Source organism: Papaver somniferum, chromosome 8 (genome assembly GCF_003573695.1).
Source record: "Papaver somniferum cultivar HN1 chromosome 8, ASM357369v1, whole genome shotgun sequence".
Taxonomy (NCBI): Eukaryota; Viridiplantae; Streptophyta; class Magnoliopsida; order Ranunculales; family Papaveraceae; genus Papaver; species Papaver somniferum.
This window is the reverse complement of record NC_039365.1, coordinates 34,843,129-34,867,847: the sequence shown is the minus strand read 5'-3', so window position 1 is coordinate 34,867,847 and position 24,719 is coordinate 34,843,129. Positions and strand designations below refer to the sequence as shown.

At 36.6% G+C, this 24,719-nt stretch overlaps 2 protein-coding genes and 1 pseudogene across 2 annotated transcripts; all 3 read left to right on the top strand.

Annotated features, from left to right (window-relative positions):
- The first annotated feature begins 10,287 nt into the window (after positions 1-10,287).
- Positions 10,288-14,096, top strand: LOC113306968. Its single transcript, XM_026555890.1, has 3 exons — positions 10,288-10,453; positions 11,303-12,978; positions 13,605-14,096. Exons 2-3 carry the CDS (start codon positions 11,307-11,309, stop codon positions 13,970-13,972), a joined length of 2,040 nt encoding a protein of 679 aa, XP_026411675.1. The 5' UTR covers positions 10,288-10,453; positions 11,303-11,306; the 3' UTR covers positions 13,973-14,096.
- A 517-nt stretch (positions 14,097-14,613) lies between these two features.
- On the top strand, positions 14,614-17,160 carry LOC113305654 (flavonoid 3'-monooxygenase-like). Its single transcript, XM_026554672.1, has 3 exons — positions 14,614-15,296; positions 15,666-16,100; positions 16,198-17,160. Exons 1-3 carry the CDS (start codon positions 14,760-14,762, stop codon positions 16,816-16,818), a joined length of 1,593 nt encoding a protein of 530 aa, XP_026410457.1. The 5' UTR covers positions 14,614-14,759; the 3' UTR covers positions 16,819-17,160.
- Positions 17,161-17,280: 120 nt separating this feature from the next.
- On the top strand, positions 17,281-24,611 carry LOC113305655 (annotated as a pseudogene).
- The last annotated feature ends 108 nt before the right edge of the window (positions 24,612-24,719 follow it).

Sequence of the window (24,719 nt, the reverse complement as noted above, 5' to 3'; positions counted from 1 at the left end):
AAGGGACATCCACCGCTATTTGCACCCTGGAGCTACTATTTCCACCCTGCGGATAAGTGCACCCCTGCTCTTGTTAGGGGGCGAACCTTCTTTCTTCTTCGTTCAAACAAGAAACTGGCGAGAAAAACTGGTTTTGTAAACTACGAGAAATTCTGAGAAGATTTAGACGAGATTGCGACAGGATTTTTGATGGGATGTATTTGGTAATAACTTGTTTCGATGAAACAGGGAAGGTAATGACCTTTTCAACGTAAAAAAGGAAGGAAACTTCGTGTCACGATGAAACAGGGGAAGTGTATTATTCTCGGATTCTCTTTGTTATATTTGGCAAGATTTCGTGTGGATAGAGAGTTTAATTTTCTCCGAGACTCATATCACACGCGTTTGGAGGGTGTTAGATGCGCGCAGAACCGTGAAAAGCAAGAAGGGGAAGAAAATATCTTCGATAATATTTCCTTTACTGTCGAAGTTATGGGAGCGATTTTTAGAAGATTTGAGAATTAATGTGGAGTCTGTGGGATATATAAAGGTGCTTCGGGGTTCATAGAAGAAAAATGGAGAGTTAGGGGAAGAAACAGAGCGTAGAATAGGAAGTTGCAGAGTTTCTCTACTGCTGCATGAAGAAGAAAACACGAAGAACATTGCACTATCCAAGACAGTCGTAAACCACTGTCGTATTTCCCTTCAACTGCAACAGTTTTCAGCGACTGCACAACAGTCACTGCTGCACTGTCCTTTCATCGTTCCTAGCAACAGTTGATCTGCAACGTTTATTTGCGTTGCGGTTTTCTGTTTTATTGTATTTTCACCTCTTGTAAGCACTTTTGAGCAATGAAAAATTCTTTTGAGCGTGTTTCCAACATGAGGAGTTAAACCCCATCACTGGGACGGCGGAGAAAGCCGAATGTCATACATGGGTAATTTTAATTAATTCTTTTTATGACTTTTGCACTAATTAAAATTGAATTATGATTTTGATTAATTAGTTATCATTTTATTTGATGGGTCATGCTTGCCTAGATGTTTGATGTCCCATGCTTACGATTTATAACTAATATTTTGAGAATCTACCTTGGCAAAAATAAGAGTCCATGTTGTTTTATTTATTGAGTGATAATTGTTGAGAATGAATAATTGAGCCTTATGATTATGAATTCGGTGAAATCCTAGTCCCAGTAATTCTCGCATTTGTCTATTATTTTCATTAAACCTTTAAATTTAATTTTCACAAGTCTCAGAGTTCGAATCTTTATTATTACAACAAATTAATAATCATATCAATTTCTGGCGCCGCTAACGGGGATTTGTTTTTAGATTGAATTTAAGGGTTTTTTTTTGTACAATATTTTTATTTCGTTTTAGATTTTTTTTTTCCTTTTTATGCGTTTCTTTTTTTATTTGTTTTCAGAGACTTTTTGAGGATGATGACTTCTTCTTAGGAGGCGTCACCTAAGATGACGCTGGCGGAATATAAGCGTAGAAAGTCAAATTATCAAGAAACCCCATCTGAGATGACGCTTGCTGAATATAAGCGTAGGCAACAGTATGAAGTTTCTACTCCACATGTGATAAGTGAAGAATCACCTTTAACAATATATGAGAAGTATTACAAACACACACCGCCTAGTTTGTAACAAAGATTGAGAGTTCTTGAATGTCAAAGATTATATGTTGATGATGATGAATCTTGTAGTGACTCTCTGTTCCAAACAGAACATATAAATGACCATGTGGATGATTTGCCTAATTCCATGGATGAATCCATCCCACGAGATAATTCATCCAACTTAGAGGTTGTTTCTAGACCCCTAGACTTCCAAAAGTTGCCTAATTTAGGGTTAGAATTGCGTGCTTCTAAAGTGTTGTTGGAATACTTTGCATCTAAATACCCAGAGGATTTTCCTATTTCTGATATCGTGCATGAGCCAATTGAAAATTTTCCAGTCCCAATAATATCCCCATATTATGTTCTTTACACACTTCCTTGTGTTGTAAAAACTTGGTTTGGAGGTAAGTCTCTGTTTTTGATAGTTTCAGTGTCTCCGCATCGTGATAACATAAGTGTGAAGCTTTCATTTGTAAATACTGTATTTTGGGTTGATCCTCAAATTTTCAGGCTGTTAATTTTTGGGGATCCATTTCTGTACACTCCAGTAGGTATATTTATTTTATTTTATTTTTATTTTGATTTACTTTTTGCATTTCCCATCTTAATATTTGCGTTGGATGACTCAATTACATTGAGGACAGTGTAATGTTTAAGTATGGGGGAGAGGTTAACCTTTTACTTTATTTTTTCAGGAAATTCCTTGCAAATCATGACCAGCTGTGTAGCGGGTATAAAAAAATTTTTGAAAAATATAACATGAAAACAAATTGATTTTTAGGGTTATGACCAGCTGTGTAGCCGGTCTTTCTTTTTATTTCTTGCATTATATGACCAGCTGTGTAGCGGGTCTAAAAAAAATATATAAAAAAATAAAAAAATATGACCAGCTGTGTAGCGGGTCTCTTTCTCTTTATCTTATTATATGACCAGCTGTGTAGCGGGTCTAAAAAATATAATACCAGCTGTGTAGCGGGTCTCTCTTTCTCTGTTATTATATGACCAGCTGTGTAGCGGGTCAATTTTCTGTTTTGCTCGAGGACTAGCAAAATGTAAGTGTGGGGGAATTTGATGAGCACGAAAGTACGACACATTTTCACCCATAAATACATTAGCTGGGACTCTCTTTATCACTAATAAACTTGTTTGTAGGTATTTTTAGGAAATAAACGTTTTTGGAGAAATCAGTTCGAAAAGTTCCTAAACGCACCTCCAGAGGACACCTGCTATTCAGACCCCCATTTTGGATAAGGGGTACCCTAGTGATAAGGGACATCCACCGCTATTTGCACCCTGGAGCTACTATTTCCACCCTGCGGATAAGTGTACCCCTGCTCTTGTTAGGGGGCACACCTTCTTTCTTCTTCGTTCAAACAAGAAACTGGCGAGAAAAATTGTTTTTGTAAACTACGAGAAATTCTGAGAAGATTTAGACGAGATTGCGACAGGATTTTTGATGGGATGTATTTGGTAATAACTTGTTTCGATGAAACAGGGAAGGTAATGACCTTTTCAACGTAAAAAAGGAAGGATACTTCGTGTCACGATGAAACAGGGGAAGTGTATTATTCTCGGATTTTCTTTGTTATATTTGGAAAGATTTCGTGTGGATAGAGAGTTTAATTTCCTCCGAGACGCATATCACACGCGTTTGGAGGGTGTTAGATGCGTGCAGAACCGTGAAAAGCAATAAGGGGAAGAAAATATCTTCGAGATTTTTAGAAGATTTGAGAATTAATGTGGAGTCTGTGGGATATATAAAGGTGCTTCAGGGTTCATAGAAAAAAAATGGAGAGTTAGGGGAAGAAACAGAGCGCAGAATAGGAAGTTGCAGAGTTTCTCTGTTGCTGCATGAAGAAGAAAACACGAAGAACATTGCACTATCCAAGACAGTCGTAAACCAATGTCGTATTTCCCTTCAACTGCAACAGTTTTTTAGCGACTGCACAACAGTCACTGCTGCACTTTCCTTTCATCGTTCTCAGCAACAGTTGATCTGCAACGTTTATTTGCGTTGGAGTTTTCTGTTTTATTGTATTTTCACCTCTTGTAAGCACTTTTGAGCATGTTTCCAACATGAGGAGTTAAACCCCATCACTGGGACGGCGGAGGAAGCCGAATGTCATACATGGGTAATTTTAATTAATTCTTTTTATGATTTTTGCACTAATTAATATTGAATTATGATTTTGATTAATTAGTTATCATTTTATTTGATGGGTCATGCTTGCCTAGATTTTTGATGTCCCATGCTTACGATTTATAACTAATATTTTGAGAATCTACCTTGGCAAAAATAAGAGTCCATGTTGTTTTATTTATTGAGCGATAATTGTTGAGAATGAATAATTGAGCCTTATGATTATGAATTCGGTGAAATCCTAGTCCCAGTAACTCTCGCTTTTGTCTATTATTTTCGTTAAACCTTTAAATTTAATCTTCACAAGTCTCAGAGTTCGAATATTTATTACTACAACAAATTAAAAATCATATCAGTAAGCGAGTTAAACTCAGCTCGAAATATCAAATGTGTATAATATAAAGTCTATATAGCTATACGACTTTTGTCTCAATAGGAGATAGAATAGAAATAAACTTCTGAGTGACAGATGAGTCAAGTCTCTACATACCTTTTGTTGATGAAGTTCCACAAGCTCCCCTTAGTAGTTCTTCGTCTTCAATCAATGAACGCCGTGAAGTCTAAAGCTCAACTACACATTCTATCCTAATCCAAGACACATCTATAAGTAGACTATAAATCAAGAGTTATAGTTTTGACAACTAAACTTGACAAATAAGATTGAGATAGAAACGCATGCGACTTCGACCGAGTAAGCACTGCTCGGTCGAACTCGCAAGCGTTGCTATCTCTAGCTTATTTTTCAAGTTTAGTTGTCAAAACTATAAGTCTTGATTTCTAGTCTACTTATAGCCGTGTCTCGGATTAGAATAGAATGTGTAGTTGATATTTAGACTTCACGGTATTCATCGATTGAAGAAGAAGAACTACTAAGAGGAGATTGTGGAACTTCATCAACAAAAGTTATGTGGATACTTGAACTCATCTATCATTTAGAATTCTATTCTATTCTATCTCCTATTGAGACAAAGTGGTATAGCTATATAAACTTTACATTAGATACATTTGATATATCGAGTTGAGTTTAACTCGGTTATATCTTTCTAGAAATATGTGTTGGAAAGCTTTTTTCTTTAACCATGTTCATCATTATTCTTCACAAAAGTCAAAAGATGATCATTTGAAAATCACCTGGTAACATTTACATGATTTATATGAGACAGTCATTTGATGTAGACTCGGAATGTTTCTTATTGATCATTCAATCACTTAAAAATTGCATACAAGCTAATAGTTTATGTGAGATAGATATTAGTCATCTTCTAGGAATGTTTCAATGATTGAAATGGGAGTGAAGAGCTAAAAAAACATGTCTGGATACATTGCAGTTTGTGTACTTGGTGTACGAACTCTTTTGACAGAATTTAGGACCGGAAGTTTGCATACCTGTTCGCAAACTTATTCAACTGTTTAAGTCAAGGTACTTAAGTTTGCTACCCGTTTGCAAACCGATTTAAATGGTGAAGTCTGGGAACCAAGTTTGCGTACCCGTTCGCAAATGGTTTCAACTGAATTCGGCCCGGAGCTAAAGTTTGCATACCGGTTTGCAAACTGTCGGCTTGTGACCAATGTCCGGAACTTAAGTTTACGTACCCGTTTTCAAACTTAAGTGGTTCAAGTTCTAAAATCGGCAAAGTATGATTTCATACTCATGAACAAATGAATTTATAAATTAAAGAATGCAATCTTTGCAAATCGTGGCTAAAATGTTCATGAACTGATTCTTTTGAATCAATCCGATTTTGCTTCAATTGTGTCTTGTATACTTCTATGAGAATATAAAAAAAAATTATAACTCTATGAGTAACACAATTAGATTCATTTGATTATTAATTGATTTAGAAGTGTTAAGATGAACATGGTTAAGAGAAAAGTGTTCATATGGCTAACTTCGGTTAACTGTTATTGAGCCAACTAAATATGCACGTTTAGGTACGGTTACCCATATCTAAATGAAGGTATATTTCATTTGTGTGTAAAAATCTAATACCATCTAACGGTTGAAAGATATTAGCTTGAATCTTGAATCAGGTTTCATCAAACGGTGAATATTGATTTCTTTGTTCCAAAGTTATCAAACCCTGATTTGAAAACTACATAAGGGAGAACTCTAACAACTAGGAAACCTAATCCCCACACCTTCTGTATGATAGTAGCTGCGACTAGAGTCGATTCTCCTTTAACCTAAGTTTTTCCTAAAACCATTATAGGTTAACGACTTAAAGACTTCATTAGGATTCTGTAGCCAGACCCAACTATTTTCTCTGTAGTTGCTTGTTCTGATCTTACTTGTTCCATCGCATTGAGTACTATCTTCTCTAAGATTTGCTCGAGATTAATATCTGATAGGTAAGATATAAAAAGTAGTCACAAAGCTCTTCGCCTCGTTCCTTGTGATTCCACAATAACTTGTTCTACTACCATATAGTTAAGTTATTGTGAGGTGATTGATATTTCTAGGCTGTTCTTCGGAATATAAGACCGAAGTATCAATTGGTTCATGTTCACTTTAATTTATCAAAAGAAGGAACAAACTTCGTAGGTATTTCTGTGAGAGACAAATTTATCTATTAAAATAGACTTTTCTGGGGGAGACAGATTTGTTTATCAAGTCTTCGATTTTGGGTCGTAGCAACTCTTAGTTGAGGATGAGATCAGCTAAGGTAATCAAGTGCGTAAGTCCTGCTGGGATTCGGAGGCGTAAGGAACGCGACTATACCTTAATCAGTGTGAGATTGGTTACGGCTCAACTACATTCCAGCCCGAAGTTAACTTGTATTAGGCTAGAGTCTGTAGCGGCTTAATACAGTGTGGTGTTCAAATCTGGACTAGGTCCAGGGGTTCTTCTGCATTTGCGGTTTCCTCGTTAACAAAACTTCTGGTGTCTATGTTATTTCGTTTCCGCATTATATTTGTTTATATAATTGAAATATCACAGGTTGTGCGTAGTTCAATCAATTGGTAAATCCATCCTTTGGTTGTTGATTAAAATTGATTGATGTTTGGATATTGATCTTTGGTACCATCTAAGTTATTTCTTATATTGATTCGGCTCACATATTTTTATCTGTTCGATTGCAGATTGATTTGAGAAATTGAGATATAACTCTTGGATACTTTTTCGTGATTGAGTCTGACTGTCTAGTTGATTCTCTTGAAATTGTATTGGAGTTTTCCATACAGATTGCCGAACGAAATATTGGGTGTGGTTGTTAGACCCCCGCTTTTTCAGTTTCAAATAGTTTTCTATGGATATTAAAGTTCTCAACTGGAATATGAGAGATTTAACATCAATAGATAAAATTGATTCACTTAGGGATCAAACTAGAAAAGTGAAACCCACTTGTTATACATTATAAGAGACCCACATGATGAAGACTACAAATTGGCTGATAAGCCCATTTGGGGAGATGAACATCACCAACGGAGAGTGATACCTTAAGAAGGTTTGTCAGGGGTACCATTTGGAATGATATAATCCTAGAGTGTCTAGAAGAATCAGAGGGTCATAACACATTATCTCAAAAATTCAAGTACGTGCAATTATGAAGATTATACTTGTTGTTTAACTGATGTCTATTTACGTTGTTCTTATTGGGCAATTTTTTTTATTTTGGGAAGACGAGGATTTGAATGGTCATACCAATGAATATTGGTGCGTGATTGGAGATTTCAATGCCACAAAAAGAAAAAATGAGAAAGACAACTCATGTGGAGTTACAAGAGAAAGAAGACTAATAGATGAATTCTTGGAAGAACACCCACTGATTGATCTACCATTAAATGGAGGATTATTCACTTGGTCTAACATGCAAGCTGATCCATTGTTATGCAGACTTGACAGAGCGCCAATATCTCCATAATTTGAAGATAAGTTTCCTTTACTCATTCAAACTCTTTTATCAAGAACAATCTCAGATAATTATTCTATTTTTTTATCACTGCTAGAAAGATAAATAGGAACAAACATCCATCTCCCCCCTTTTAATAGCAATAAGAAAGACCAGAAACATTTCCGTGTCTTCATTAACCAAAATTTGGTGTCCGCACATTCCGTTTCGTCCGTTCGATCTGATGATCTCAAAATTCATCTGTTAGATCATGTTGAATTTTGTTGTCTGCACACGGGGACTTAAATGTAATAAAAATAAACACGGGGACTTCTAACAGAATAAATATAAACGTGGGGACTTCTAACAGAATAAAAGGTAAACCGAATGCACAGGGACCCAAACGTCATAAATAGAAATGTGGAGATTTGTAGTAGATAATAAGTAAATTAGTGTACCTAAAAATAAAATCTAAATGAAAACGTACACAGCACGTGCACTCTACTTGTTTATAATTAAAGCACATATTGGTTTTAATTTCCTATTTTTTTGTCTAATTTGAAACTTTGGTGGGACACTATGATTTACAAAGGTACAACTAGCTTCATTACATCAAAGGAGTTGCGAAATTTAAAAATTTTCTTAAAAAGAAGGTGCAAGGCTGCTTGTGGTAAAATTAGTGAAATTAAAAAATAACTAATTAAGATTGATATAAAATATGCTCTAGAGGAATTTAGTGCATTATCAACTCAGACTGACAGGATAGAAGGGAGAGCACAACTCAAACAAATAAACGTGGACAATGTAAAGAAATGGTGAACCATGTCCAGAGTTCAACATTTCAAGGAGGGAGATGTAAATACAAGTTATTTTCATAATCGAATAAATGACAAAAGAAGAAGAAACACTATAAAAAAATTATACTTAACTGCAATGCTTTATTCCAAGTCCAAGACTGACCTTAAAATACTATAAATCAACATGTAGTTTTGATCAACTAAATTTGAAAACAAACTTGACATACCAAAAAACTTTTAATTTTTACCAAGCGATGATCTAACGTAGGTCATTAATTGTTGAAGGCTAACAACATAACTGATTCTTTTGACTTTCTTGCTGAAAAGTTTGACATTAAACTAGTTGATTATGAAAGAACATTTTTTAATCATGTTGGAAGGACAGTCTTAATCAAAAAAGTATTGTATCTTATTCCCCATACTTCATGGCTACTACTCTTTTGCCAAAGAGATTCTGGAAACTCCCACTAGCACTATTCGAAAATTTTGGTATGGTCATGCTGCAAATGATAAGAAAGTGAACTTTATCAAATAAAGCCATTTTGTAAACACTAAAAATATTAGAGGTTTTGGTATGAGATCATTGCACATACTCAACAAAACCATGATTACTAAACTCAGATGGAAATTTATGGATGATCCTAATTGCTAATAAAGTCAACTTATGAAAGCAAAATACTTAAAGTTCGGTAGTTTTTGGGATGTCAAGAAACAAATAATCTGCTTATCAACTTGTGATGCTATGTTAAAGTGTAGGGTGAAGAATAAACATGGGGATTGCTGGGCAATGGGAAATAGTGACAATATAAATACATGGTTATACCCATGGATCCTTAGCATCGAGAAGAAAATGTCAAAGCAAAATTCCAATGACGATACCTTCTTCATAACTAAAGTTAATGACCTGATATTGATAAATCCAAATAATGGGATGAATCAAAGCTACAATAACTATTCTCCAATGTTGAAGCTGATAAAATCAAGGATCTTTATATCCCTCCAGAGGAGTAAAACAAGCAAGATCAGTTGACGTGGATTAATTATCCAAATTGTATTTTTTTAACCCAGACTTTTCTAGAAATTTTTCAAGAAAAAATGCCTTCTACTTCAAACATTGACAACTTTTTTCGTTTGAAGAAATTCTGAAGAATAAGAATGCATCTTCTTAAGGATTTTTCTCCTTTGAAGAAACTTTGCTTATGCAACCATAGTCAGAGATAACAAGGACGTTTTTTCACGGTTATCAGACTAATACTTGTAGACTACTATTCCAACAGAAGCTGAATCTTACGAGGCCTTGTTTGGAATTGAGCTTGCACTTGACAAGGATTTCAAGGATGTTGAAGACTCCCTAATTGCCACAACTCTCTAAAATTTAACCATTTGATTTTCCCTAGATGTGTATAGGATATCATCGATAGAAACAAAAACAACCTGGTCAAGTTTCGGTCTGTTGCACAAAGACGGGTCCATGAGATTTTTGTGAGGCCTGAGTTGGAAGAACTGATCAAGCCCCACAATTAGGATTTTTTTTTTTCAAGCTTGTGGACTTGGGGACTGACCCAGGCTTAAATCCAGATTAGCTCCCCATATATCCGTCCGTCCCTGCTGTGGCACATGCCTTAGCAGCTCATGATGTCTCTAACCACATATCCGAAGAATATGGTACATCATCTATCCTCCCTCTGATACCACCCACCTATTGCAAAGTAAGCTTTCTTTTCTTCTTTAATTTTGTTAGTTTGGGCCTTAAAAAAACAAAAACAAGGAAGTCAGATTCAAGACCCAAATGTAGTCCATTGGAAATGCGCCCATCATATTGTCATGCTCACGCTAGCACCACTTACCCTCCTCCACAATCACGCGCACGTGACATACAAGTACGATTATACTACTCTTGAGTCTGGTTTTCCATTAATATCGCCGTGGTTTTCAATTTCCTCGCCTCATCGTCTTCCACCTGAGAGTTTCGGACAATCTTTGCCTGAGCTTCTCTTTATTCTCTCATCAGCTTCTTCAAGAAGAAACTCAGAATTCCATCAACAACCTCCTCACGCATTTCCGTCTCTTTCAAAATCAGGTAAAATCTCTCTCTTTCATTTCCCCCTTTATTACTAGGGTTTTGGAGATGCCATGTAAAAATCGTTAATACAGTACTACAACAGGGTAAAATATAAAAATGCCACTGATTTTGCATTTACCATTAAATCTAGTTTTGATCTCAAGTGTAAATTTGAAGAAGTTTTACACGATTTAACTCATCTTTCACTGAGTATGACATTTTTTTATTTTTTATTTTTTTGAATATTAGGCATAAGTAAAGAGTTCTTCATTTGTTTTTTTAGTTTGAAATTCATTTTCATAGGTTAGGTCACTGTAAACAAGTTTTAGTGGGGGAAATGTGAGTGTTGATACTAAAACATTGGGAGTAAGTTGTTGTAATGGCTTCAATGCTTCAAAATATATCCCCTAAGGGTCTAATAAGCTCAACTAGAAATCCTGTGGCTGATTCTTTCTATACCTAGGATGGGTCATGGAGCAATAAGTTAATGAGTGAGAATACTTGTACAAGAAAGCGACTTTGGAAAGTCGAATCGTGTTTCTAATTTTAAACTTTCCTTGTTTCCTAGTCGTTGAAGGAATTACCAGTTCCCCTTGCAAGTAGTACTATTGTTCTCCTTAGTAGTATATAAACGTACCTGCTAAAATGACCCGTTAAAATAAATGGTGTAGGAGTAAATTCTTCCACTTGTGAAGAATGAAAATGCAGATAGACTGATAGAGTGGTAGACTGTTTTTCGCAATTGCTAATTATTGCACAAATAAAGGTAGATTAGTCAAAGGGTGCACTTATTCCTCCATGGGTGTAGTTGTTTATCTTGTTTTGCTGCAAAAGTTTGATCAAGCTAAATGTCATTAATTATTGCAGGACTATGGTCAGAGGAAGAGATGCGTGTTGGGAGCACTGTGTTTTGATTGATCCAGCAAAACAGAAAGTTAGATGTAACTATTGTCAAAGAGAATATAGCGGAGGTGTTTATCGCATGAAATTTCATTTGGCACAAATCAAGAACAAAGACATAGTGCCGTGCACCGAGGTTCCAGATAATGTGAGGGATGCGATACGACAAATCGTAAGAACTCCTAAGAAACAGAAAAATCCGAAAAAATCTACGGTAGATGATTATGCAATCAATAATGCTCCAGAAAATAGCTCTTCAGATAGTGATGGTTTCCGCCCCAATCCTGCATCCAGTGGGCAAAATGGTAGCACCTGTCCTCCTTTGTTATTTCCACGCCCTTCACCTAGTGCCCATCCCGACGTCGAGGATGCTGAAAAGAAAAAGCATGACTACGCTGATAAAAAGATCGCTTTGTTTTTCTTTCATAACTCTATTCCTTTTAGTGCTTCTAAATCAATGTATTATCAGGAAATGGTGAATGCTGTAGCGGATTGTGGAGTAGGGTACAAGGGCCCAAGTTATGAGAATTTGAGATCCTCCCTCTTGGAAAAGGCGAAATGTGAAATCGCTGATAGCTGTAAGAACTTTAGGGATGCGTTAACAGAAACTGGTTGTACAATATTGTCTGATAGCTGGTCAGATGGCAGCACCAAATCCCTTGTAGTATTTTCTGTTACCTGTCCAAAAGGCACGTTCTTTCTTAAGTCGGTTGATATTTCAGCCCATGCCGATGATGCTCAGTTCTTGTTTGGGCTGCTGGAGTCAGTTGTTTTGGAGATAGGGGTGGAAAATGTTGTTCAAGTAATTACAGATAGTGCAGCTAGTTATCTTTATGCTGGACGACTTCTCATGTCCAAATACACTTCATTGTTTTGGTCTCCGTGTGCTTCTCAGTGCATCGATAAAATGCTTGAAGATATCAGTAAGCTAGAATGGGTGAGTGAGGTATTGGAGGAAGCAGGGACTATCACCAGATACATATATAGCCATGCATGGGTACTGAACATGATGAGAAAGTTTACTGGTGGAAGAGAGTTGCTTAGACCAAGAATAACTAGATTTGTGACCCATTTCTTGTCGTTAAGATCGATTGTGGTTGAAGAGGACAATTTAAAGCATATGTTCTCACATACAGACTGGTTATCATCTGCGTACAGTAGAAGACACGATGCCCAAGCGATTAAGTCACTTTTGTATTTAGATAAGTTTTGGAAGTTGGCACATGAAGCCTTGAATGTGTCAGATCCACTTGTTAAAGTTTTGAGGATTGTAGAAGGGGATATGCCTGCTATGGGTTACATATACGAGGGTATTGACAGGGCAAAAGTTCAAATCAAGGCTTATTATAATGGCCTTGAAGGAAAATATAAACCAATTTGGGACATTATTGATGAAAGATGGAATATGCAGTTCCAGTCTCCCTTGCATGCAGCTGCAGCTTTTCTTAATCCCTCTATATTTTATAACCCAAGTTTTAAGATTGATTTGAAGATGAGGAACGGTTTTCAAGAGGCCATGATGAAGATGGTTATTGGAGATAAAGATAAAACTGAATTCACTAGGGAACACCCTATGTATATCAATGCACAAGGAGCTCTCGGAAGTGAATTTGCAGTTCTGGGAAGGACGCTCAATTCCCCAGGTTTGTTTCGTAACTATTGAACTCTGAAGTTTTTTTTCTGTTTCAGCATGTTAGCTTTTCATCTCCTAGGAAGAATTCTAATTTTAATGGTGAAGGCCGGGAAGATGAAATTGATTTGCTGTTACACAGTTTTAGTGCACACGTTATTGTGATTTCATCAAGGATGTCTATATATTGTAACAATTGAATGTTTAGATAGTTAAAGAAATGGGGAACTTCGACCATATTATGTTATACCCAAAATAACAACTGTCAATTATGGTACGTTTTCATGCCTGACATTAAACATGGGTCATTTTGCATTTAACACTCTTAAATCATGCTCCTATTCACCAACATACACAAGTAACTTTCCCTGACTAGAAAATATATGGTTGCGGTGCGCATGGCTAATAATTCCACATCTCAGATGAATATGTTTTTTTTTCTTCTTTTTGTTTTCTGTCTGTGTGCCTGTGTATGTGTGTGTGTTTGTCAGTCTAAAGACTCTAGACTGACCATGATGACCCCATCTAGTGTTTTGATTGCAAGCACGTCTTGTTCCTGGCATCCTTCCTGATTTCAGTGTCTCCTTAAATTCTTGAAATATACGCTATTTTGTTTAATTGGTGATTATCCATTCTCAGGTGACTGGTGGGCAGGGTATGGTTATGAAGTCCCTACGTTGCAAAAAGCTGCATTACGGATACTTTGTCAGCCTTGCAGTTCTTACTGGTGCAGATGGAATTGGAGCACCTTCGAGAACATACATACCAAAAAGAGAAACAGGATGGAGCAAGAGAAGTTCAATGACTTGGTTTTTGTACACTGCAATTTGCAGTTGCAGGCTATTACTCAAACTAGGGGTGGGAAATCTAAACCAGTCATTTATGATGAGATAGATGTTAGTTCTGAATGGCCAACAGAGTCAGAATCGTCATCCGTTCTCTTAGATGATTCATGGTTAGAGAATTTATCTTTTGAATGCGTGGATTGCCCTTCAGATTATGATTAAGTTCAGAAATATTCATATTCAATCATGATTTTGTACCAATTGTTGTACTATTGAATGTAAGACTTGTGTCACTTATGTAATGCCAGTACCATATGGTTTCCCAGAAATATTAACCTTCCTCGCACAGTTCATTATTGTTTTCTGTCAGATGTCCCATTTAAGGTATTTCAGTGGCTGGCTTATCATCTTACCATCTTAGGCCACGGAGTGGTCCATTGCGAAACAGGTAAGTCCTTCCAACTCCAGGTATTGCTTTTACTATATTGAATTTGTTTGGAAGTATTAAAAAATAATATCTTTAAGAACTTCAACACCACACCAGCATTATCTTTTATTATATAAACAGCATTCTGAATCTGAAAAATATGAATAAATAAACATAGCCCTGTGTTGTCTTCTTTTGTCATTATACAAGTTTTGATACCTTTGTATACCTTTGAGAAATTCTCGTCTGATTCCCTTTCAACAAATGCAATGCCGTCCAAACACCACCGTCCATCTAGGTGTCGGTAAGTCCGAATGAAATAGAATTTACCAATAAAACAAAAATATAGGTCCGGCTTCTATTGCCAAAAAGATTCCTCTCATGTCCAATAAAATCCAAAACCTTACTTTTCCCGGGTTTCCATTGGCAAGATGATTCTGTCTAGTTGCAATAAAGTTAAAAACCTCCACTTTATCTCCTTGCAGCATTTCTCATCTGGTACACATTTAGAGAGAACTCAGAAAAAGAGATAAAAGAAAGATCACTTCTCTGTTTCTCTCAAAACCCATAGGAGCAAAAATTATGATGAAAACAAGAGCATTCAGCTTCCTCCAAACCATTACAACCTACACATCTAGTCTAATTCATAATGACAATCCAAATATCAGGTCAACTTTCTATCTGTCAATACCCATTTTAGTTTTCTCAATCCTTCTTAGCATCAGATGGATACTCAATAAGAAGAACCCAAACCAACAGTTACCACCGGGTCCTCGTGGCGTACCGTTACTCGGCAGCTTACCCTTTTTAGATCCTGAGCTACATACTTATTTTGCTGATTTAGTTCAGAAATTTGGTCCAATTTATAAGCTTCAACTTGGTAATAAACTGGGTATTGTAATTAGTTCACCATCTCTAGCTAAAGAAGTATTGAAGGATCACGACACGATATTTGCCAATCGTGATGTTCCTGTGGCTGGTAGAGCTGTTACTTATGGTGGTCAAGATATTGTATGGACACCTTATGGACCGGAATGGAGAATGTTGAGAAAAGTTTGTGTTCGAGAAATGCTTAGTAATCATTCCATGGATGCAGTTCATTCACTTCGTCATAAAGAGGTAATTTGATTTGATTTCTTTCTAAGTTCTTGAATCTGTTTCCTTTCAAAATGTAAACCCAGTTTCTGGCAGTGTTAGAGAAATGGATACAGTATAATGTGAGGAACTGAGGATAAGGTGAGGAAATACAGTAAATTAGATCCCAAATTTGGTGTAAATAAGGTGAAGAATAAGAACAAAAGTATTATGTGATGTAAATCAGTGCTAATAATATAGTCTATTGACAATGGTTTAATACGATTTAGGTGCTCACGAATTTTGAGCTGAGGTCTATTCGACACCCAATGATTTTACCACTTTACTATAATTATTCTAATTTCGGTTGTCAGGAAAAGTGCTGAACTTATCTTCTTTGATGGATTTCAATAGGTAAGAAGATTGGTGCAACATATTCATAGCAAGATTGGGTCTCCAGTTGATGTTGGTGAACAAATGTTTTTGACTATACTTAACGTGATTACGAGCATGATGTGGGGAGGTACATTAAAGGGTGATGGTCGAACTAAAATAGGTGCAGATTTTAGACAAGTTGTTTCTGAGATGACTGTACTTCTGGGTGCACCTAATGTTTCAGACTTTTTTCCAAGTTTGGCTCGGTTTGATGTACAAGGAATTGAAAAGAAGATACATGTACAGTTTTTAAGGTTTGATAAAATATTTGATTCGTTGATAGAGCAGCGCCTAAAAACTGAAGAAGGTGAAGAAGAGAGTAGCAAAGATTTTCTGCAACTTCTGTTGAAGTTGAAGGATGACGAAGATTCCAAAGTGCCATTCACAATGAATCACCTCAAGTCCCTACTAATGGTATGGTGCTTCTTATAAATTGGTACAGAAACTGATTTGTTAAGTTCTATTTTTAGATCGATCTCGACTCATTTCATTTCATTTGCATTTTGAACAGGATATGGTTGTGGGTGGAACGGAAACAACGTCAAACACAGTTGAGTGGGGAATAGCCGAGCTGATGAATAAACCAGAAACAATGAGAAAAGCACAAGAGGAATTGGATAGAGTTGTAGGCAAAGATAAGAGTGTAGAAGAATCACACCTGCCTCAACTTCACTACTTGCAGTCTGTAATGAAAGAGGTGTTGCGCTTACATCCAGCGCTCCCACTCTTGGTCCCTCATTGTCCGAGCTCATCTTGCACTGTGGGCGGTTATTTCATCCCGAAAGGGTCAAGAGTTTTCGTTAACGTGTGGGCGATACATAGAGATCCTACAATTTGGGTAAACCCAACAGAGTTCAACCCAGATAGATTTCTCAATGGTGAATGTGATTTCAGTGGTAACGACTTCAAGTATTTCCCGTTCGGATCAGGCCGAAGGATATGTGCAGGAATAACTATGGCCGAGAGAATGGTTATGTTTGAACTAGCAACCCTTGTGCATTTGTTTGAATGGAATATGCCCAGCTCTGGTAAGTTGAATCTCGACGAAAAGTTTGGAATTGTACTGAAGAAAGCAGAACCACTGGTAGCTGTCCCTACTCCGCGTCTATCAGACCCGTCTCTCTATGCTTAGGAAATCGTTTCTCATTTGTTTGGTGGTTGTAATTAATTTGATGCAATTTGTTTCCTTCTCATTTACTAAAGTTTGTCTGTAACTACACCGCCTTTGCGCAATTTGTGGCTGATTGTCTGATTGGCGTTCCGGGTTTCATGACATTGCATCATGTGGGTAATCCTTCTTGATTACCACCACCACCAAGGTCTATACAGACGGTGGCTCGTCCGGCCTCCCGGCTGTGAACTTTCAAATTGGTCTCTGACTGGCAATTCTTCCCGAGCTGCTGGTCTCAAATTGTAATACCATACTGACCGAATTTAGGCCTTTTCCACTGTGAATTAAGTCAGATTACGGGTTCTTTTTGTTTGTTGAAAATTTTAATGTCTGCGATGAAATATCCGACCTGCGGTTCACCTGTGTCAGAAAACGACTGAAAGTGGGGCCCGACATAATGTTGTTACGTACGGCATAATCAAAAACCTCCACTCATCCATATTCCTAAACACATATAGGGAGAAGAGATCCAACTTATACGTACGGCATAATCACTTCTCTATTTCTCTTGAAACCCATGGGAGCAAAAATTATGAACAAAACAAGCGCATCCAACTTTCTACGCGCAATTGCAACTTTTACGTCTAATCAAACTTTCTTCCTCTCAGTACTCATTTTAGTTTTCTCCATCTTCTTTAGCATCAAATGGATGATCAAAAAGAAGAACCCAAACCAACAGTTACCACCGGGTCCTCGTGGCTTGCCAATACTCGGCAGCTTACCTTTTCTAGATCCCGAGCTACATACTTATTTTACTGCTTTAGCTCAAAAGTTTGGGCCAATTTTTAAACTTCAACTTGGTAACAAGTTGGGTATTGTAATTAGTTCACCATCTCTGGCTAAGGAAGTATTGAAAGATCACGACACGACATTTGCCAACCATGATGTTCCTGTGGCTGGTAGAACTATCACTTATGGTGGTCAAGATATTGCATGGTTACCGTATGGACCAGAGTGGAGAATGTTAAGAAAAGTTTGCGTACGAGAAATGCTTAGTAATCATTCTATGGATGCAGTTCATTCACTTCGTCATAAAGAGGTAACTTTGATTTGATTTATATATTTTCTAATTTTTTGAGTTTTTTTCCATTATTGTGTAAACCAAGTTTTGGAGCAAGATTCATGGGATAGACAGTTTTAGAGTTTATTCCTTTCAAAATAAAAAAGAGAAATCCACCACGGAGCAGAGGGATGATAGATTACACGCCGACTGTTTACCTTTTTCTTTTTATTATTATTTTTCTTTTCTTCATTTTAGTTTTATAAGGCAAAACGGAACTTTTGTCGTTTTCTTTTCATTTTAGTTTCATAAGGCAATATAATTATTTTTTAGTTACATAAGGTAAACTATTTATTTATTGTTCTTTTTCCGTTTTAGTTCCATAAGACAAGTTGTTAGACGTATAGTAAAGCCTTTCACTCACCCCTTCAATCGAAATAGAAGGTGAATACTAGAACCAAACTTGACCAAGTCTTTCATTTTGAAAAGAGACTCTCAATCCCCATAGTCCTTGCTCCTAGTGATAGAGAATTTGATACAACGTTCCGTGAGAAATTGACGAAAAAAAAATCTGATCCCAATGTAAATAAGGTGTAAGAATAAGAATATAAGTAAAATGTATGTTGTGAATGACATATAACCCAAAAATTTAAATCCAAGCCTCTCAAAGCTTCTTTGTCACTATGCGATTTCCTATGGTTTGTTTAGAATTTTCCGAACACGTAAGTGCTATAATGATCACAAAATTGGTCAATTAACCCAATAACAATCATTTCTGGATGAAAAAGACAAATTTGATATTGTTTAAATGGACGATGTAAAAATAGCCAGGATGTAAACAGTTTCATCATATCCATTTTCAAATATTTTTTCTTATTTTTAATTTACATCAGGATGCATCAAGTTTCACCCTCGTTATTTTAAGTTTAAGCCATGATGAGTCTAATGGCAACTGCAAGATGAAACTTAGCTTATATAAAGACAACTCTCTTTATTGATGTTTAGAAAATCTCTCAAAACTAAACACAAGCTCTAATCTTGCTCATATGATCAACCACAACTTTGGTGATCATATATATATAGAACTATGAATTCCTTTTCCTAGTTCTATTACCTTATTACATGTCTTTCCTTTTCTTAGAACTAGATGACTTCTAATTCCCTTAGGATTACATCAATTTCCTAATCTTGTCCTAACCAGCTTGTTAGTGACTTCTATGTTGAAGTTAATCCAACATTCTACCCCTTAAGCTTCAACTGTGCTTGTGAAAAATCTTGTACGTATGATGGTGCTCTCATCTCCCATGGCTCGGTGTAGACAAGCTCTGATACCAATTAATGGAAACTGCAAGATGAAACTTAGCTTATATAAAGACAACTCTCTTTATTGATGTTTAGAAAATCTCTCAAAATTAAACACAAGCTCTAATCTTGCTCATATGATCAACCACAACTTTGGTGATCATATATATATAGAACTATGAATTCCTTTTCCTAGTCCTATTACCTTATTACATGTCTTTCCTTTTCTTAGAACTAGATGACTTCTAATTCCCTTAGGATTACATCAATTTCCTAATCTTGTCCTAACCAGCTTGTTAGTGACTTCTATGTTGAAGTTAATCCAACATTCTCCCCGTTAAGCTTCAACCTTACCCGTGACATATCTTGTACTCCAATCAGTTGTCTCATTTCTTCAAACTTGATCCGAGCTAATGCCTTTGTCAATATATCTGCTTTCTACTCAGTTCCTGGTATGTGTTCTACGTTAATGACCTCCTTCTCGATGCATTCTCGTATGAAATGATACCTTTTGTGAATGTGTTTCGTCTTCCCATGAAACACCGGATTTTTAGTGAGTGCAATTGCAGACTTATTATCAATCTTGATGAGAACTTTTTCAGGTTCTCTTCCTTTGATTTCACCCAATAATTCTTAAAGACATATTGATTGTTTAGCTGCTTTTGTTGCGGCCATAAACTCAGCTTCACAGGATGAGAGGGCTACAGTGTCTTGCTTCTGTGAACACCATGTAATAGGTGTTTCACCTAGATAAAATATATGACCAGTTGTACCTTTTCTTTCATCTTGGTCAATATTATGATTGTTGTCACTATACCCAACAATTCCTTTTGATCCTCCTCGACCATACTTCAATCCACAGCTGATTGTTCCTCTTAGATATCTTAATATCTGCTTTATTACATCACCATGAGACTTGCGTGGACTCTGCATATAATGGCTTGATACTCCCACAGAGAAAGCCAAGTCTGGTCTTGTGTGTAACAAGTATCTAAGACATCCAACGTTTCTTCTATAACTTGTTGGATCAATCTCAGCTTCTTCTGTGCCTTTGAAACTTTAAGTCCAAACTCCATTGGTATCTTCGTTGGATTACAAGTTTCAAGTCCTTCTTCTTTCATAATTCTCCTTGCATAAGCTTCTTGTTTAATCTGAATCCCATCTACTCCTTGATGGACTTCTATGCCAAGGTAATAAGTGAGTTTTCCGAGGTCTGACATCTCAAACTTTGATGACATTTCTTTCTTGAACTCATTGATCACCTTAAGAGAGTTGCCAGTCAAAAATAGATCATCTACATAGACTGCAATCACAAGAAGCGTTCCCTTTTCTTCTCTTCTGTATACTGATGTTTCTTTAGAGCACTTAACAAATCTGATTTCTCTTAAGATTTGATCTAACTTTATATTCTAGGCTCGAGGAGCTTGTCTTAGACCATATAGATCTTTTGATAACTTATAAACCTTATGCCCTTGTCCTTTTACTTCAAAACCTTCTGGTTGTTCAACATACACATCTTCTCGCAATTCACCATGTAAGAATGCTGTCTTAACGTCTAAGTGGTGAATTTCCCATGAGTTTGATGCAGCTTCTGCTATTAAGAGACGAATTGTCTCTAGTCTAGCAACTGGTGCGAAAACTTCATCAAAGTCTATGCCTGATTCTTGAACGTATCCCTTAGCTACAAGTCTTGCCTTATATTTGTTAATAGTTCCATCAACATTTCTTTTAACCTTGAAGATCCACTTAAGACGAATCACTTTTACCCCTCCTGGCTTATCAACTAGAAATCAAGTCTTGTTTCTGTTGATTGAAATAATTTCTTCTCTACATGCTTGTGTCCATTTAGTCGAGACCTTTGCTTCCTGAAAATTCCTTGGTTCATCATTAACAGAAAGTAGCATAATCTCACATTCTTCTGCAGCTTGAAGAACATAATCATTCCGATACTGTGGCTTTTGTATCTGTCTTGTTGATTTTCGCAGTGGTGGAATAGCTTGAGCTTCTTGGTTTTCTTCTTCTTCTTCTTCTACGTTATTCTCAATGTTTTCAATATTCTCTTCTTCTTCTTGATTATCATAGTGATTCTCTTCAGTGTTGATGGTTATGGGTCCTTCTCCTTCATCAATTACTTGACCCCATATCATGTGAAACATATCTGGATCCCTTCTCGATTCATTGGTTGTTTCTATCCAGTTCCAATGTGTTGTCTCATCAAACACCACGTCACGACTTACTACCACTCTGAATGTTGTTGCTTTTGGAAAACCTTGACGCGTTTGTTTCCCAACTAAACATGATTCACAGATCCTTGATTCATCGTTTATCTGTGGTAGCCCTCGAACCATCTTTTTCTTAGACATAGTTTTTAAGGTTCTGAAACTTATGTGTCCTAACCTTGCATGCCACTTCCATGTCTGATCTTCTAGTCTCATATTCAGACACAATGGCCTTCCAATCATGAGACTTATTTTGTAGAGTATATTCTGTGAGCGTGAGACTCTAACTAAAAGTCTTCCACTTGGGTCATGAACTGTTAGATAATCTTGTCGCATTCTAACATCATATCCAACTTATGTAGCTTGTCCTAAACTTAGAATGTTTCTTTGTAAGTTTGGGATGAAGTATATGTTTGTGAAAAGCTTTTGTTCTCCGGTCTTGCTCTGAAATAGAATTGATCCTTTCCATTCAATTTATACAGAAGATCCATCCCCAAACTTCACTTGTCCTTTGATTTTCTCATTGAGTTCAGAAAAGTAGTGTCTCTTACCAGTCATGTGATTGCTGGCTCCATTATCTAAATACCAGATTCCTTCTTCTCCATCCTTTGATTCGTAGTTCTTTGGTATTAGTTTCCCTTCGTTTAAGAATACAACTTCGTGAATGAAAAGAGATGTATCTTCTTCCGTTGTTTCATTCTTGTTTGCTTCTTCCATCTTTTGTATTCTTTCAGGGCATACAGAGGAGAAGTGTCCTGGTTTATCACATCTGTAACAAATAGTGTTTGATCTATCCTTCTTTTCTTTCCCTTGGTTTTGATCATTCTTACTTGTTGTTCTATCTTGTGAGTTAAACCTTCCTCCCCTTCCTCGTCCTCTGTTTACTCTACCACCTCTTCCACGACCTCTTCCTCTTGTCGCAGTGTTTTGTTGGTAAGAGTTTGTGTACAAGAGTTTTCCTTGAATTTCTCTATTGTTTTCTTCATCAAGGATTCTCTCTTCATATGCTTTCAATCTTCCAATTATATCTTCATAGCTAGTCTTCTTTAAATCTAAGACTTGTTCGAGAGAAGCTATGATATGAATATACTTGGATCTTGGTAAACTATTGAGAAACTTCTTTACCAGTTTATCTTCATCAATGGATTGTCCAAGTGACGCAGCTTTTGAGGCTATCTCTGATAGCTTTCCTGCAAAGCTATCAATAGTATCAGTGTCTTTCATCTTCACTCTTTCAAATTCAGACATTAAGGTTTGCAGACGGGCACCTTTAACTCGATCAGCTCCGAGATTACGTGCCTTTATTGCATCCCAAATTTTCTTTGAAGTTTCCTGTTCACCAACTTGTAGAACAAGACATTCTGGTATCGCTTGAAAGAGTAATCCAATGGAAACATTGTTTTTGTCTGGGTCCAATGTACCACGATCAATTGTTTCCCAAACTTTGTAGATTTTCATCAGTACCTTCATTCTCATGGCCCATACTGTGTAGTTTGTGGCGTTGAGGATTGGAACTTGTATTGATGGTGGCGTGAACTATTTTTCACCCATAATGGTTGTTTCGTTTTCCATGGCTCAGAAACACGCTCTGGTACCAATTAATGGCAACTGCAAGATGAAACTTAGCTTATATAAAGACAACTCTCTTTATTGATGTTTAGAAAATCTCTCAAAACTAAACACAAGCTCTAATCTTGCTCATATGATCAACCACAACTTTGGTGATCATATATATATATATAACTATGAATTCCTTTTCCTAGTCCTATTACCTTATTACATGTCTTTCCTTTTCTTAGAACTAGATGACTTCTAATTCCCTTAGGATTACATCAATTTCCTAATCTTGTCTTAACCAGCTTGTTAGTGACTTCTATGTTGAAGTTAATCCAACAGAATCCAGATTCATTCTTGCTATTTTTTTTTGGTGTCCATTTCACCCATACTAATTTTTACTCGTCCATTAGAACCATGTTTTAAAAATATCTGGGAAATTCACCTAATTTCTATGTAATGATTCCGTTGCTGGGCACCTGGGAAGTATGCTGGAAATTCAATATTTTGATTGATTTCAATAGGTAAGAAGATTGGTGCAACATGTTCATAGCAAGACTGGATCTCCCGTTGATGTTGGTGAACAAATGTTTTTGACTATACTTAACGTGATTACGAGCATGATCTGGGGTGGCACTTTAAAGGGTGATGACCGTACTAAAGTCGGTGCAGAATTGAAACAAGTTGTTTCTGAGATGACTGCACATATAGGAGCACCTAATTTTTCAGACTTTTTTCCAAGTTTGGCTCGGTTCGATATACAAGGAATTAAAAAAAACATACATGTTCAGCTTTTAAGGTTTGATAGAATATTTGATTCAATGATAGAGCAATGCCTAAAAATGGAACAAGGTAAAGAAGAGAGTCATGATAGTAAGGATTTTCTGCAGCTTTTGTTGAAGCGAAAAAAAAATTTAAAGTGCCATTTACAATGAATCATCTCAAGGCCTTACTAATGGTATGATGCTCCTTATAAATTGGTTCAAAAACTTCATTTCAGTTGTATTTCTAGGACAATATCAACTCATTTAAATTCATTTGTGTTTTGATCAGGATATGGTTGTGGGGGGAACAAAACAGAAACAACGTCAAACACAGTCAAATGGGGAATTACCGAGTTGATGAACAAATCGGAAACAATAAGAAAGGCTCAAGAGGAATTGGATAGAGTTGTAGGTAAAGATAAGAGTGTAGAAGAATCACACCTCCCTCAACTTCACTACTTACAATCTGTAATGAAAGAGGTGTTACGTCTGCACCCAGCGCTCCCACTCCTGGTCCCTCATTATCCAAGCTCATCCTGCACCGTGGGCGGTTATTTCATCCCAAAAGGGGCAAGGGTTTTCATTAATGTGTGGGAAATACATAGAGATCCTTCAATTTGGGTAAACCTGACAGAGTTCAACCCAGATAGATTTTTCAACGAAAAATTTGATTTTAGTAGTAACGACTTCAAGTATTTTCCGTTCGGATCAGGCAGAAGAATATGTGCGGGAATAGCTATGGCCGAGAGAATGGTTATGTATGAATTAGCGACCCTTCTGCATTTGTTTGAATGGAATATGCCCGACTCTGCTAAGTTAAATCTCGACGAGAAGTTTGGAATTGTTTTGAAGAAAGCAGAGCCACTTGTAGTTGTCCCTACTCCGAGGCTATCCGACCCTTCTCTCTATGCTTAAGAGTGCTTTTCTCTTGCGATTTGATAATGCCTGGTAATTTAGTGATTGAAATTGTTTTAATGTTGTGCAAATCATTTAATTCTCACGTTAATAACCTTTTTTCACAAA

Coding starts and splice junctions, on each gene's coding strand:
- LOC113306968 (XM_026555890.1), top strand. CDS start 11,307: ATGGTCAGAGGAAGAGATGCGTGTTGGGAGCACTGTGTTTTGATTGAT. Junction 12,979..13,604: donor AAGGACGCTCAATTCCCCAG/GTTTGTTTCGTA, acceptor ATCCATTCTCAG/GTGACTGGTGGGCAGGGTAT.
- LOC113305654 (XM_026554672.1), top strand. CDS start 14,760: ATGATGAAAACAAGAGCATTCAGCTTCCTCCAAACCATTACAACCTAC. Junction 15,297..15,665: donor ATTCACTTCGTCATAAAGAG/GTAATTTGATTT, acceptor GGATTTCAATAG/GTAAGAAGATTGGTGCAACA. Junction 16,101..16,197: donor ACCTCAAGTCCCTACTAATG/GTATGGTGCTTC, acceptor CATTTTGAACAG/GATATGGTTGTGGGTGGAAC.